We start from the raw sequence: 13,440 nt of genomic DNA, 5'->3' as shown, positions 1-13,440 counted from the left end.
AGAAAATAGAAAGACATTAGATAAACAGTTGTTGCAAAGCCGACCTGTCAGCAGGCTGTTTAGGTTGTGGAAAAGAACATTCAACTTTCAAATATCAACCAGAGGGACCTGATGCTCAGAGATAGTGTTAGAACAGCTTGTGTCTGACTCTGGAAACCTCATTTCAAATTCTCCACAACTATGGCAACAGAAAAAAAAGTGGGACTTTGGAGGATTTTTTATAAATTACTTTATCTTATGGTAAAATAAAACAGGTGTTTGTTGTGGAAATACTTCTCTCTTGCATGTAATCAAACATTTGGCTGACTAAGACATGCAGAATCTAAAAGATGAACTCTAGGACGACTGGGTAGACTGCATAACATTTATCAAAGCAAGAGTAAGTAACATTAGCCCCTACATAAAAATACATGTGCAATATACAGTTGCACAGTTACTTTAATTATTATTGGACATACCAACGTTTAGTCCCTTTAGCTAACTGTTATTTTAAAGGCACATATTACTTCCAACAGGTAACCTGCTACCCCAAAGGTGGAGAACATAATAGTGCAAAAGAGACATTAAAACAGTTGCCTTACTAAAAATAAGCTTTTTTTAATCCAAGGCTTCCAGGTACTCAGCCTACAGATTTTATGCTTTTCAAGTGAAGCAGCTGAGAGGGCTGTTCTAACTTATTTAGTTTAAAATCGTGGTTCAGGGTAAATAATCATTTTAAGATTAAACTTTGGGTGTACTTTAACTTTTCAAGTACATATACATGCAACCACATTGATTTGTCAGTACATTTTGGTTATATGTTCCATGTTCTTTGGCTACTGCATATAGGTACATGCAAAAATATTAAGATGCTCCTTACTTCACCAATCTGCTGCAGCCGAGCCCTATTTTAATGGGATGTATGTGAAAGACCAACGAAATGTTTCACTGAATGTGCATATGTGATTTTCAATTATTTATAAAAATTTATTTAGATTGGGTTTTGGCCATTCTAACATTAAATATACTTTGATCTACACTGTTCTGCTTGGGGGCGGCTTTACCGACAGGTGACACAGGTCGCTGCATCAGCTGGGCAGCGCGCAAAGTGGCAGAATAAAAAAACAAAAAAAACAATCAAAGGTATGTTGGTGAGGTTTTGGTGTTATAGATTGTCCCTTTGTGGCCGGCAATCTTTTCCAACTTGGCCCAAGCCTAAAACAAAGCAACTATAACTTATATAACTAAGATCTTAGAGCTCCTCTATAGTTTAAGATTACTTTGATTTCAAATTGTGTTATAATGTTAAGCTTTATCTATAACGTTAACCAAAATAGAAAGTAGAAATCCTTTTCAATGACACAATAGTTTTGAGTTTTGCCTTTGATTTCCCAGTTTTATGCTACTTTTGATTTTGCACCCTCCCTTGTAGCACTGGGGCAGAGGTCTGCAACCTGCAGCTCCAGAGCCACATGTGGCTCCTTGGATCCTCTCCAGCGGCTCTTAAAATGTATATAAAGAGCTAAATAATGTACTCTAATAAATACCAGCATTAAAAGCTTTTGTGTTTTTTATAAGATGGAAAAAAATGATATTAAAAGAACCAGAAATATGTTTTAAGAGCCATCTTTCTTTGAATTAGCGTGGAAATTATGTGTTTTAATATTATTTTAAAAGCTAAAAATACATACATTTCCTTTAACAGCTAATAAAAAAAAATTATATATATTTTTAAAGACATGTTATATTTTGCGGCTCTAAAAAACTTTTAATTGGTCGTACTCGAAGCATAATGGCTCTTTGGATATGAAAGGTTGCAGACCCCTGCACTGGGGTATTCATTTTTAAAGATAACATTTATTCTTTTTGGCTGTTGCCTTTCAAAGTTATTGTCTTAACCTTTTTATTTTAGTTTTAATTTTGATTGTAGAACTTGTTGTTACTTTCTATTCATTTAATTTGTTGGTTATTGTAATGCTATCCTTCAGACTTATATTTATCTTCCTGATTATTGCCTTTAAAAAGTTTTGGGGTGAACGTTTAAAAATATATATATATATATTATTTTGGAATAACTGTGGAGGTGATTTTTGGAAAGGGGTCAGGGGCAAAGTGCTACTATTGCCTTGGGCACCAAAGAACCTAGAGTTCTGCTTTATGGGTAATTGTTTAAGTTTGTCCTGCTGGCAGGTGAACCCCCCCACCTGACCCTTAGCTTGCAAACTTATCTGGCTTCTTCTCTAAAAAGGTTTCATCAAATGCAGAGTACTAGCTGTCCTAGCGTGGTTGATTTTTTTTAACACTTCTTCTTAGATTAAGTTAAACCCTTTTTAATTTCCAGATAATGGTTTGAACGGCGCTCTGTGCTTCCTATAAAAAATAAATTGTTATCTGACCTCAGCCCTTTTTATGCATAAATTATATAATCTCTCTATATATATGTGTCTACTTCTGAAGGCACTTGGTTGCATGTCCTGGGCCGTCCTCCCAGAGGAATGTGCCAGTACCAGCCATCCACAGCGGCACCTGAAACAGAGGTCCCAGCCACCTCCACTGACTTATTTAAATCAGATCCGTTAAGCTAAATCTAAGCACATTTAAAAACTAGATGCATTTGAAGAGCACCCTCACTACTTCAGGATCACTACATGTGCAATATGAGTATAAATGTATTAAAAAAATCCAACCTGGAAAACTTCAACCTGAAAGAGACTTGGCAGACCAGCATTATAGCCTGAAAGAAGTGAAAACACACAAAACACAAACATTTAGATATTTAGTTTATTTGGAAAATATTAAAGTACAAAAGTTGTTTTCCAGAGAAATTAAGATGAAAAACCCTTAAAAATTTTCTACAATGATAACTCCTAAAACCGGAACTTTATACAGTCTTTCAGATGCACGTATTCAAAAAAATTAAATACAGGCCTAATACCACCAAATACATTAGTGAAACTTTTACTTGTGTCAAACAAGCAGATCCAATATCCCCTCCACAAATACATACAGAAAGCTCAGACGGTTAAAGAAGTCTGCACAAATGAAGCATCAATGTCAAAAAGCTGCACTGATTAAAGGAAAACTCTAGAAAATATAGTGTCATTCTACCTCCTAAGTAGTCAGAAAGGAAAGCAAATATTGCTGATCATTCCGCACTGCGCAATGATGGTCTTGAATGTGTAAAATAAAGTAGAAAAGATTATATAACTTTATAAAAAAGTAAGTCAATATTAAGAAAACATGGGTGGTAAACTTCTAAAGGATAACTAGAATAACAAATCACAAAACATGACACTACTAAATGCGTGTGCTGGAAAAGTTATCTAATTTTTCACATTAAAACAATCAGCTTTGATGTGATTTTACAGGACAGACAAAATGGTCCATACGTGTGGAGTGGAAGAAAATGATACATTTTTTAAAATTCCTCAAATCTGCATTTTTATTCACCCCCTGTACTCCAGCATCCCTGAATAAACTCCAGTGCAACCAACTGCGTATTAGTGAATTAAGTTGTTGTTTTTGAGATTCAATCTCAGTAGAAATCCAGCTGTTCTGTTAGGGTCTCAGAAGTTTGTTGAAAAACATTTGAAGAGAAATCTAGAGCAGGGTTAGGTCATGAAACAATATCAAAAGCCAACAACAAAACTTTTTGGTATATATAAAATAAATGGCATGGCATGAAGCTAAATACCCCATTCCTATGAGGAAACATGGTGGTGTCAGGATTATGCTGAGGGGACAGACAGGGAAGTATCAACATTAAAGTAGATTCATTAGAATTACCTAATCATTACAAAAAGTAGAAATATTTGAAAAAACGTAAAACATTTTGTATCCTTTTCTCTCCACCTCACAGTTATGTGCAACGTTTTGTTGCCCTGTCATGAAAAGTCAAATTAAAATTCATTTGTGTTTTATGGTTAAACTTTTAACGTGTGATAAAAGGTTTGAAAACCTTTTAAAGAATCAGTATGCAGTAACCAGAGAAGAAAAAAAAAAATCATCACACTCTACTGGCCCATTCCAGCTGCAGTCAGGTGTTTACAACTTATTCCTGCAGGGGGGCTGAAACCAATGGTCACTTTTCACATTTATACCAATAACAGCCATTGCAAGTTAATTTTTTCTTTTTACTTTAAAATTTTTATCTCGTTTTTGCATTATGACACATTTAGGCTTTTTTGACACAATTTTTTTTTAGAAAGGTAAGATGACGAGAATAACAAAAGTCTTATTATGAGACTAAATAAACCAGAGCTGTATCACAGATTTGATCTCTGACACCATAGGTCTTTAATTTTAAAAATGGCAATATTAAAACGGCATTTAAAGGGTAAAACCCGTGTACAATATTGTAACAGTACTCACTAAGCACGACTGATGTGACAGCTAAAAATCAAACAGCAGTGGTGGAATGTTTATGCAAACTTCAAAACTAAGGTTATTTAAGTGTATTTTTAAAATGGCAAAGTGAAATCAACTTCTTTGTTAATGAAGTTGAGAAATCCCCTCCAAAGCTAAACTCTCACAAAAATCAAAATATGTAGAATAAATAAAGTCACTGCTCATCAGCTAGAACACAGAGGATTAGTTTTAGCCATATTCAGTCACGTATTAAGCTACAACATCCAGCTCTGTAGCTGCAGCTGGTAAAACTGCAAAGACAGCCTTTCCAGAGGCCGCAATTTGTAAATGGATGCTCAGATATGCAATTTAAAAAAATAGTAGGAGTACAACTGTACCAGCAGTGAGTATTTCTAAAATATAGCAGATAAAAATAAAATCTGGCTAAATACATCGTTTTAGAATAGTCTGTAATAGAAAACAACTATCTGTAACATGCTTTCTATTTAATGTGTAACTACAATTGATATTAGTGGAGTTGTGTAATCAGATTTAGTGAACGTATATAAGTAACTAGTTAGTACACAGTGGATAAGTCCAGTTCACCAACATAAAAATGAAGGTTTAATCTAGTGTTTTCTGAAAGTAATAAGGCCAAGGCCTTAATCGACTTATATAAATCTCAAAACGCATAGTTGCACATATTAATTCCAACAGGTAACCTGCTACCCCAAAGGTGGAGAACATAATAGTGCAAAAGAGACATAGCTGTCATTTTCAAGTAATATTGATTAGAAAGCAGTGTGATCTTAGAGTGACATTGAAAGAATTGATGTATGGCTTACAGGCTGATGGTAAAAGGCAGGGAAAGTCTTTGGCTAAAAGGCAGGAAGGTGAAAGATTTCAAACTGACTACTTTGAAATTTACAGAATGATTATGTGCATTTTCTACACAATCATTAAATGATTCAATATCAAATCGTTCCTTTGTGGGAGAATTCTGATAAATTAAAATGACAAAGCCTGATCAGATGTTCTAAAAGATTGACCTTGAAGTTCAGGCAGGAACCACCTATGTGAGCGCCACATTCTTGCACTGTTCTTGGCTAGAAATGAGAATGAGACCTCTCAACTCGCTCATAGACTCTGATCTATTCATTTCTTCCCACTGCCACTTATGGTTCATCCTCTGGATTTTGCTGGCCTGTACCCCTGGCCTGGATCTGAAGCCAAGCATCACCCAGTGCCTTTGCAAAGTGGTCATCCACAGAACCTGTGATGGACACCGAATTAGAGACAGCCTCCGCTTCTTTGTAGTTTTCTCCAAGACTGCGACGGAAGTGTTCCTCGATAACTGGGTCGCATACCGTCTTGGCTGAAAATAATTGAAAGGAAGAAAGCACTATTATATCAGATTGCATTAAATCAATAAAAAGATACAACATAAAATTTAAAAAGTCAGTTTTAAATGTTTTGAACCAAGGAAAACCAAAAAGGGTTCCCTCACTTTGGTTAACATCAAATTCAAGGATCTTTCAAGGAATTTCCTAGATCACTTTACTCAAACTCATATGAGGAGGACTTTAGGTACTCCCATAGCTTATTATATTAGTTATAGCTAATATAGAATATTACATATTATTTTAATAAAATCCAAATTATATTAAAAAAAAAATAAATGGTATAAAAGTTTTTTATGACACTTTTAATTTTAGCATGCATGTGAGAGGTAGTTTCCTTAAAGATTAGGATACAGGTCTAGGTGTAAAAAGTTATTTTATGACTAGATCTCATTTTAATTAAAACCTTATTGTTGGAAATCTGACCCAAAGTGCTACCGAGCTGCAAAAACCTTTTCATCTTAATTTCAACAAAGTTAGGATGACGCACAAGTTGAAAATAAGGCAAGACAAAAAAATTCTCTTCAAATATTAACCATATTATTAATTTTTTTTTTTTTGGGGGGGGGGGTCCAACTGTCTTGAGCAAGACCCAAATCCTGAAATCCCCTGTAATTTTTCCCCTACGAAAAGACTGGTTGCACCGATGTATGTTTCTACGCACGCATTAATCCGATTACATTCAGGAAACACAGGAAGCTAATCCTGAACAAACCAAAGTAAACGAACCACTGAATGCAATTTTCATCCATGGGAAAAAAAAAAATAAAAAATCAAACCACAAAAAGTTTCAGAGAACTTCAAGGATAGGTTTCATTTATGGTTTCTACACTCATTCCCAAACTTGTAAGGAGTTTAAGGACCTGTGGGAACTGTGCTGTACAGAGAAAGTCTCTCCTCTCTTTTTTGCCTGCTTTACTGGACCCCGATTAATTGTCTCTTAATGGTTTATTAGATTACATTTGATGCATCCAATTAATTGATAGCACCTGCTTAGAAGGTAGTTCTCTTATCCACTAGAAGGCACTGCTGTTGATTTTCAAGCGGAGCCTCACTGGTATTTGCAAAAAAAGTAATAGCTAATGGCAGAACCAAGACATGCTACATAGAAGACATGGATTGATTGCATTTAATAGTGACAAGCAGACAGAATGAACTTTATGAGGTTCTATTTGTAGATATAAACACTCAAATACATTAAATTATATAAATAGCGCAGATGCTGTGCTCCAAGGTGGTTAAACCTTGGAGCACAAAGTCTCTCCCAGCACCAAATATTGGATTACACTAAATATGAAGATCTACATTAAAGTTGTTGTCTACTTTATTGAAACAAAGTGGCAATAGTCTGACAGCATGTCAGAGTGACATCTTTAATAAAGAGTTTGACATCTCTGTACATTGGAAATCCTGTTTTTCGCATATTTGATAGATCTTTCAATTTAGTGACCCTAGTTCCTGTTTTGATATATCTTCCAAATATGTCTAGTTTAATAATGTGTAAGAAAATATTGTTTTTTTCAGTCAATATGTAATACAGCTGGCACAAGACCTTATCAAAGTATAAAGATGTACCAATTTTTTAAGCCCTTATGCTAAAGGAAAGATCCTCTTGATTCAAGCGAAAACTAAGGATGTTTTTGTTTTGTTTTTTCCAACAGATAGCTGATCAATCATTAGTCAATCGTTAAGACGGATCAACTAAAGATTAATTCATTCATTGATGATGTCTCTGGTTCAGGAGTGGCTTGATATAAAGAAAGTGACATTCGTAGCAGGTGTCTGTTATTCGAATGAGTGTGACTCAGTGCCTTTCTGTGAAGCAGGTTCATCAAGCCACACTTCTTCCTTCCACTTAATTTTCTGGTAATATGCTTATATACAGCATTCTGTGAACAACCAACTTCTTCAACAATTGAATATTGTGGCTCAACCTCTTTGAGGAGGATGAAGATGATGACTGCCTTCTGAATGTGCATCAAGTCAGCAGTTTGAGCCTAGTTTAGCCTAGTGACCCAGAGAGAGAGAGAGACTGCTTAAAGGCTCAAAAAAAAACTTTGCAGGTGTTCTGAGGTAATGAGCTAATTGTGGTGTGACACCACAACTTTCCAACGAGGGATCATTTCACATTATTCTAATTTTCTGAGACACAAAATGTTGGGTTTTCATTATCTGTTATCAATAATGAATAAAAATATAAGAAAGAAAGACTTGGAATATATCGCTCCATGTGTAGCATTGGACTGGCAGTAAAACTGCACTTTTACTAAATATTCAACATTTTAATATTTAACTCTAGTTAAGTACGACAATAATGAGATGGGTTTTTTTAAACAGTTTAAAATGAAACTATGAGAAGCAAGCACACTGATTGCTTTTTAATTGCAAGGCACTGACGTTGACCCGAACGCTGCCGGCACTTCTGGGGAATGAATGTGGGTAAAGCTGAAATATCTCATTGCTTTGTAATCAGGCCGACTGTTCGAAAACACAACTGCTTACAGATCTAATGGCTCAATTTAAGGTCCCATTTCAACAAGATTACCAGAGTAATGATGTTACATTAAGGTTTACCATTTGTCTTCCTCTGCTCGTCGGCTGCAGTGGGGGGGCAGCCATTCATGTGGCACTGAGAGAGGTTACAATTCCTGTTACTGGCTGGAGCACATGTGATAACGGAGGGTCGATTCTAAAAAAAAAAAAATAAAAAATAAAAATATTAACATATTCAAGGAGTTTCATACAAGCTAAATGGTAAAAATGTTGTTAAACATCCTGACTAGTAATATTTCTAACCGTAACATTCTTTGTACTGATAGACCTAGTATTCATGATACTTATAGGTACTTTTGAAAAAACACTTTAAAATCACCAAACTATTATATTCAAAGCTGAACAGAACATTTCAGCAGAGATTTGATAAGCCTTTTAGCTACAAAAAGTAATCATCAAGAGAAAAAGCTCAAACAAATGAGCTGAGAGTATTTAATACCAGGGGTTACATTTCTTTTACATAAGAGTTTTTCTGCTTCAACCAAAACTAGAAATTCAACTACATATGATAAAGGCACGTCTAACCACCTTTGAGTCGACAAGGGTTAACCATTAGCTGCATATTTTGATATCATCAAATGAAAAAGGGCAGATTGTTTTCTACGCCGATATTCTTATGTTTACCGTCTCACACAGAAGTGCAGCGCCCAACTGTTTTGACAAAACAGTTTTAAACTTCATTTGACAAATGTTTTCATCTGGTCATACAAGATTTAATGGGATTTTAACTGATTCTTTAAACATCTAAGCTAACCCACAGCACAGCTGCTACCCTGAATCACAGGCTATTAAAAACATGCAAACACGAGTCAGAAATGATGTACCTGCTGACGCTCTGTGGTACCACTTAGGACAGTCCTTGACACTTCAGAGTTATTGTAGCTTTTGGTCAAAGCCAGAGGCTGATCTATAGCGTAACCAGAAATGGATGCATATGGGTGGTTCCCATGGATACCATTAGAGGAGGTATTAATATGCTCCACAGGACTGTGGCTGAGGCTCCAGTGCTCATTGCGGTGATCTCCAGCAGAGGGACGAGCCCTGAACAAAACAACAGCAGAGCAAAAATATGCCGTCCAGATCAATTGGATTGTACATAACTAACATAAATGCTACTTAGTGTGTCAGATTTATGAGCTAGCGGAAGAAGATGTAGTGTGGGATTAATGAAGCAGCAGAAAAAAAGCTCTCTTAAACAATTATAGGAGGTAAAGAGTAAATGGTTCTTCAATGTTTTGTTCTTTATAACAAATTGTGCATTTATTGGGTATTACATAAAGCATGCTTAAAATTGAGTTTTCTGCAGTCGTTATCGTTACATTCCATTAACTGATCTATATCTCCTAAATGGAAATTAAAACTGAATAAAAAATATGAATTAACTTGATATAACTTTGTGACTTATGCTGTGTGGTGCACTTACAGATGAGTAGCAAACATTCTGCTCATTTTGGTCATGTGGTCGTCGTCACAGTTGAGTCTGTTCTCCATTTGTTCGTCCCCATACTTCCGTTTGTTGGGGCAGAGTGGGGAGGGCCCAGTTATGGTGGACACAGCAGCAGACAAAGAGGGGATCCTGGACTCATCTGTGGAATAAAATCAGCAGAAGCTTTTCAATTTTTACATTCTATCACTATGTATCAAAATAAGGATTATTGATTAAAAATATATAACTTTTTACTAGTTGACCTGGTATATTATCTTAAAAATTATATATGAAAACAATTTCAAATTTAGTTGATCAGAATATAATAAATATAAAAAAGAAATAAGAATATAATCATAAAATCAGTTTTCTAAAAAATAAATTTGGGCCATTACCTTTTTGTATATTTTGTATATTTTTGTAAATATGAATTTAGCACCTTATATACAGGTTATTGGGACAACGACTGGGGGGGTTTTAGTAAGTTGTTTAATAGATTAAAAAATTCCAATACGATTTACACAAGGAAGACAAGTTTAGACTAGTTGCTCTCTTGTATGCAATAGTGTTTTTTTTGTTTGTTTTTTATTTTATAAATTGTAAATGTTTTATAAGTTAACATATGCAACCTTTATGTAAAGTCCCCAAGAGTCACTGCTTTGAAAAACCCCTTTTGGTTCCTTCTTACAGCTGGAGGTGTTTTGGGTTATTTCTCTGCTAGCTTTGCACATCTACAAACTTTGTTTTGGGTCTGAGAACATGGCAAAGTCAGGATGCCGTGTTCAAGGTTATGAGCAGTGTTAGTTCTCCATACATAAGTTCAGATTTTCAAAGAATCAAAATAAAGAACGTTCAACTGTAAGGGGAAAATTAGTAAATAAAAAATGCTATAAGTGGAAATGTTGTTGCTGATCCACAGCGATTGTCACCTATGGATAATCCATGCTATACAGATGTGGTTCATCCCATTTAAATTAGTAAATTGCATATACAACTTTGAAGGGAGACCTTAAACAAAAAAAATAATTTGAAGCAATAGACTTGGAGGTAATAATCATAAGGAAAATAAAAAAAGAGGAAAAACCATGGAGAGAGTCTAGTCCAGGTAGGATCCGTCAGATTTATAGTGCGATTAAGCTCTAAACAGCTGAATTTAACTCTACCATTTCCTTTACCCAAAATATTAGAAGCCACAATAAACCATAATAACTTAATATAGGGATAGTCACTCAGGTACCTTGATTTTAACCCTCTCCTCTCTACAGTTATAAACATTGGCAATGTTTATTATATGATAAATTTGAAAAACGCTGAAAGATTATGATTGCTTGACATAATTGTATACATGTTTAATAAATACAATAAATGTCCAACAAGTGAATCGAAAGAAATTATTATAATCTATAATTGATCTTTTTTATAGAGTTAAAATGTCACATAAGTGTCAAATGCTTTTAAAAAATCTAACAATGTTTAAATTAACAATGCAAGATATAGGGGAGAAACTTTATTTTTATGAATAACATTACTTCTGTGTATTTCTTTCTTGCATTCTGCTTAATGTAAAATAAAAACGAATGTTTTTAAAAAATAATTGAATTTCTGGATTATGTTTTAAGAACATTATCATTAAATGTTACAATTCAACAAGCAAGAGCTGAATTAGTGGGGTGAATGCAATAAAACAGGAGGTAAATGTGCTGTAATGTAACAGTAGTGCTTTGTAAATCAAGCTTTCTAAACATATAGAAATATAATGGATAAACTGACCGTCGTAGTGCAGTCTCCCAATGTTATTGTTCATCTTGTCCAGGAACTGAGAGTTCAACAGGTCCATTCTAGTGCAAAGCATTTATGTGTACAGGCTAGGTGCTAACATTGACGTTAGCAGGCTATCCCCACACAACGAAACAACGCTGACGTAGGTCCTTTAAAAAAGAGACACTGGTGAATTTCATATTGTAAAAAGCGTTCTAATTCAACATATTTGACAAAAGATAATTTCCTAACGATATTTTCTCATTATCAAACTATGTCCCAACAGGCTCAAACACCCACGGGCTAGCAGCACAGCTAACCAACTGTTAGCCACTAAGCTAGCTGCTAAAACTTTACTTATTTCAAATTGTTTCATTTTAACACTTGACATTATATACCTACACGACACGACTAAGTTATAGTGGTGTTAGAAAAACACACTCAGAAAACTAATAATGTTGTAATAGTCTTTAAAGGGAGTTAGGGAAGTAGAATGCAACCTTTAGCTAAGTAACTAACTAAAACGAGCACAGTCGCAAACTCGGTTTAAAAGTTCATATTTAGCTAAAAATTAGACATTGACACGTCGTTAATGACAATTGATTATTCTTAATCCAACAATCCTAATCTCAAACAACAGTAAACCTCTAACGTTACTTACTTGATCGATAATCTAGGTCCTACATCAACAAAACCATAGTTTGTGCTCTGCTTCTTCGTGTACTTTCCCATCACAGGAGGAGGAGCCTTCAAACAAAAGGCCAGCCCCACCGAGGAGACGAGGGATGTTTACGAATCCACCTGATCTACAATCATGTCATAACATGAAACTATAATAACTGTAATATTACGTTGTATTTTCGACTTGCTGGGGATTAAAAAAAAACATGCGTTAAAATAAATTACACAAATTGCATAATAGTTTTTAAAAAGCAGACTTGGATTTAATGACACAGCTCCTCTCTGGGACTAACATTATCAGAAGTGACCATTGGGAACTTAATGCTTAATAAAGTTTATCGTACGATGGATGGATGCACTAAAGTAAAATAACCAGCAGGTGTCACTGTTGCACGTGTCAAACACAAAGGAGAAAAAAATAACATCAGATAGATTAGATTTAGAGACTTAGATTTTATTAGTTATTTTGTTTACACCATTGTAAAACAAAAAGAAATTTCGTTTGGAATAGCTCTCTGGACAATTTCATCTTTTTTTAAAAGTGCAGCCTTGAAAAATACATATATATATATATATATATATATATATATATATATATATATATATATATATATATATATATATATATATATATATATATATATATATATATATATATATATATATATATATATATATATATATATATATATATAAAGTATCCATAATTTGAATATTCATCCTGCAACTGCTCGTGAATGTTCTTATCAGAGATGAACCGTGTTGGCTCTAGATTTGTGTTGCTCCACATGCTCAAAATTGATTGGACACCTTGCAAAGCCTTTTTTAGACATCAAACCCTGTATTTTCACCTTCTTTGTTTTTCTTTTGCTGTGATGCTTTCATATTTATTTATAAAAACAGATGATTTTCAGGTCAAGTTATAGGGTTTGATAAAGCAAACAGGAGTGTTTACTGGATGCGTTTGTCTCGAGGGACCTCTGCAGCTGACGTTTCCTTCCTTTCATTGCTGCCCACTGGTCCAAACAGCCATTTTAGAATCCATGGCTGATAGAAATGCTCTTTATAGAAAGTGGGCAGAGAATCCCATCAAAGTAGGGCGTTAGGTGTTCAGCCTTTGTGATGTATTACATGGTCCCTACCACATCCACTGGAAACCCCTCTTTTTTGTATGGTGGTTCAGAAAAGGATGATGCATGTAAAGCAATAGAAAATGGGGGAGGGGTAGGGAAACCAGGCATGCCACTGAGAGAGAGAGAGGAGAGGACGATGGGAGGAAGGCACAGTCGAGCATCA

At 34.8% G+C, this 13,440-nt stretch overlaps 1 protein-coding gene across 1 annotated transcript; it reads right to left on the bottom strand.

Annotated features, from left to right (window-relative positions):
- Positions 1-2,742: 2,742 nt before the first annotated feature.
- Positions 2,743-12,265, bottom strand: vgll4a (vestigial-like family member 4a). The gene is made up of 6 exons (XM_038281818.1): positions 12,125-12,265; positions 11,476-11,633; positions 9,703-9,865; positions 9,104-9,320; positions 8,301-8,415; positions 2,743-5,701 (listed from the first exon to the last, which is right to left on the bottom strand). Exons 2-6 carry the CDS (start codon positions 11,555-11,557, stop codon positions 5,502-5,504), a joined length of 777 nt encoding a protein of 258 aa, XP_038137746.1. The 5' UTR covers positions 11,558-11,633; positions 12,125-12,265; the 3' UTR covers positions 2,743-5,501.
- Between the last annotated feature and the right edge of the window lie 1,175 nt (positions 12,266-13,440).

The sequence above is a fragment of the Cyprinodon tularosa genome, unplaced genomic scaffold, assembly GCF_016077235.1.
Source record: "Cyprinodon tularosa strain WSP-4 unplaced genomic scaffold, ASM1607723v1 ctg176, whole genome shotgun sequence".
In the NCBI taxonomy this organism is placed as follows: Eukaryota; Metazoa; Chordata; class Actinopteri; order Cyprinodontiformes; family Cyprinodontidae; genus Cyprinodon; species Cyprinodon tularosa.
This window is presented reverse-complemented; position numbering and strand designations above follow the sequence as displayed.

Coding starts and splice junctions, on each gene's coding strand:
- vgll4a (XM_038281818.1), bottom strand. CDS start 11,557: ATGCTTTGCACTAGAATGGACCTGTTGAACTCTCAGTTCCTGGACAAG. Junction 9,866..11,475: donor TGGGAGACTGCACTACGACG/GTCAGTTTATCC, acceptor TTTATTCCACAG/ATGAGTCCAGGATCCCCTCT. Junction 8,416..9,103: donor GTACCACAGAGCGTCAGCAG/GTACATCATTTC, acceptor TTTTTTTTTTAG/AATCGACCCTCCGTTATCAC.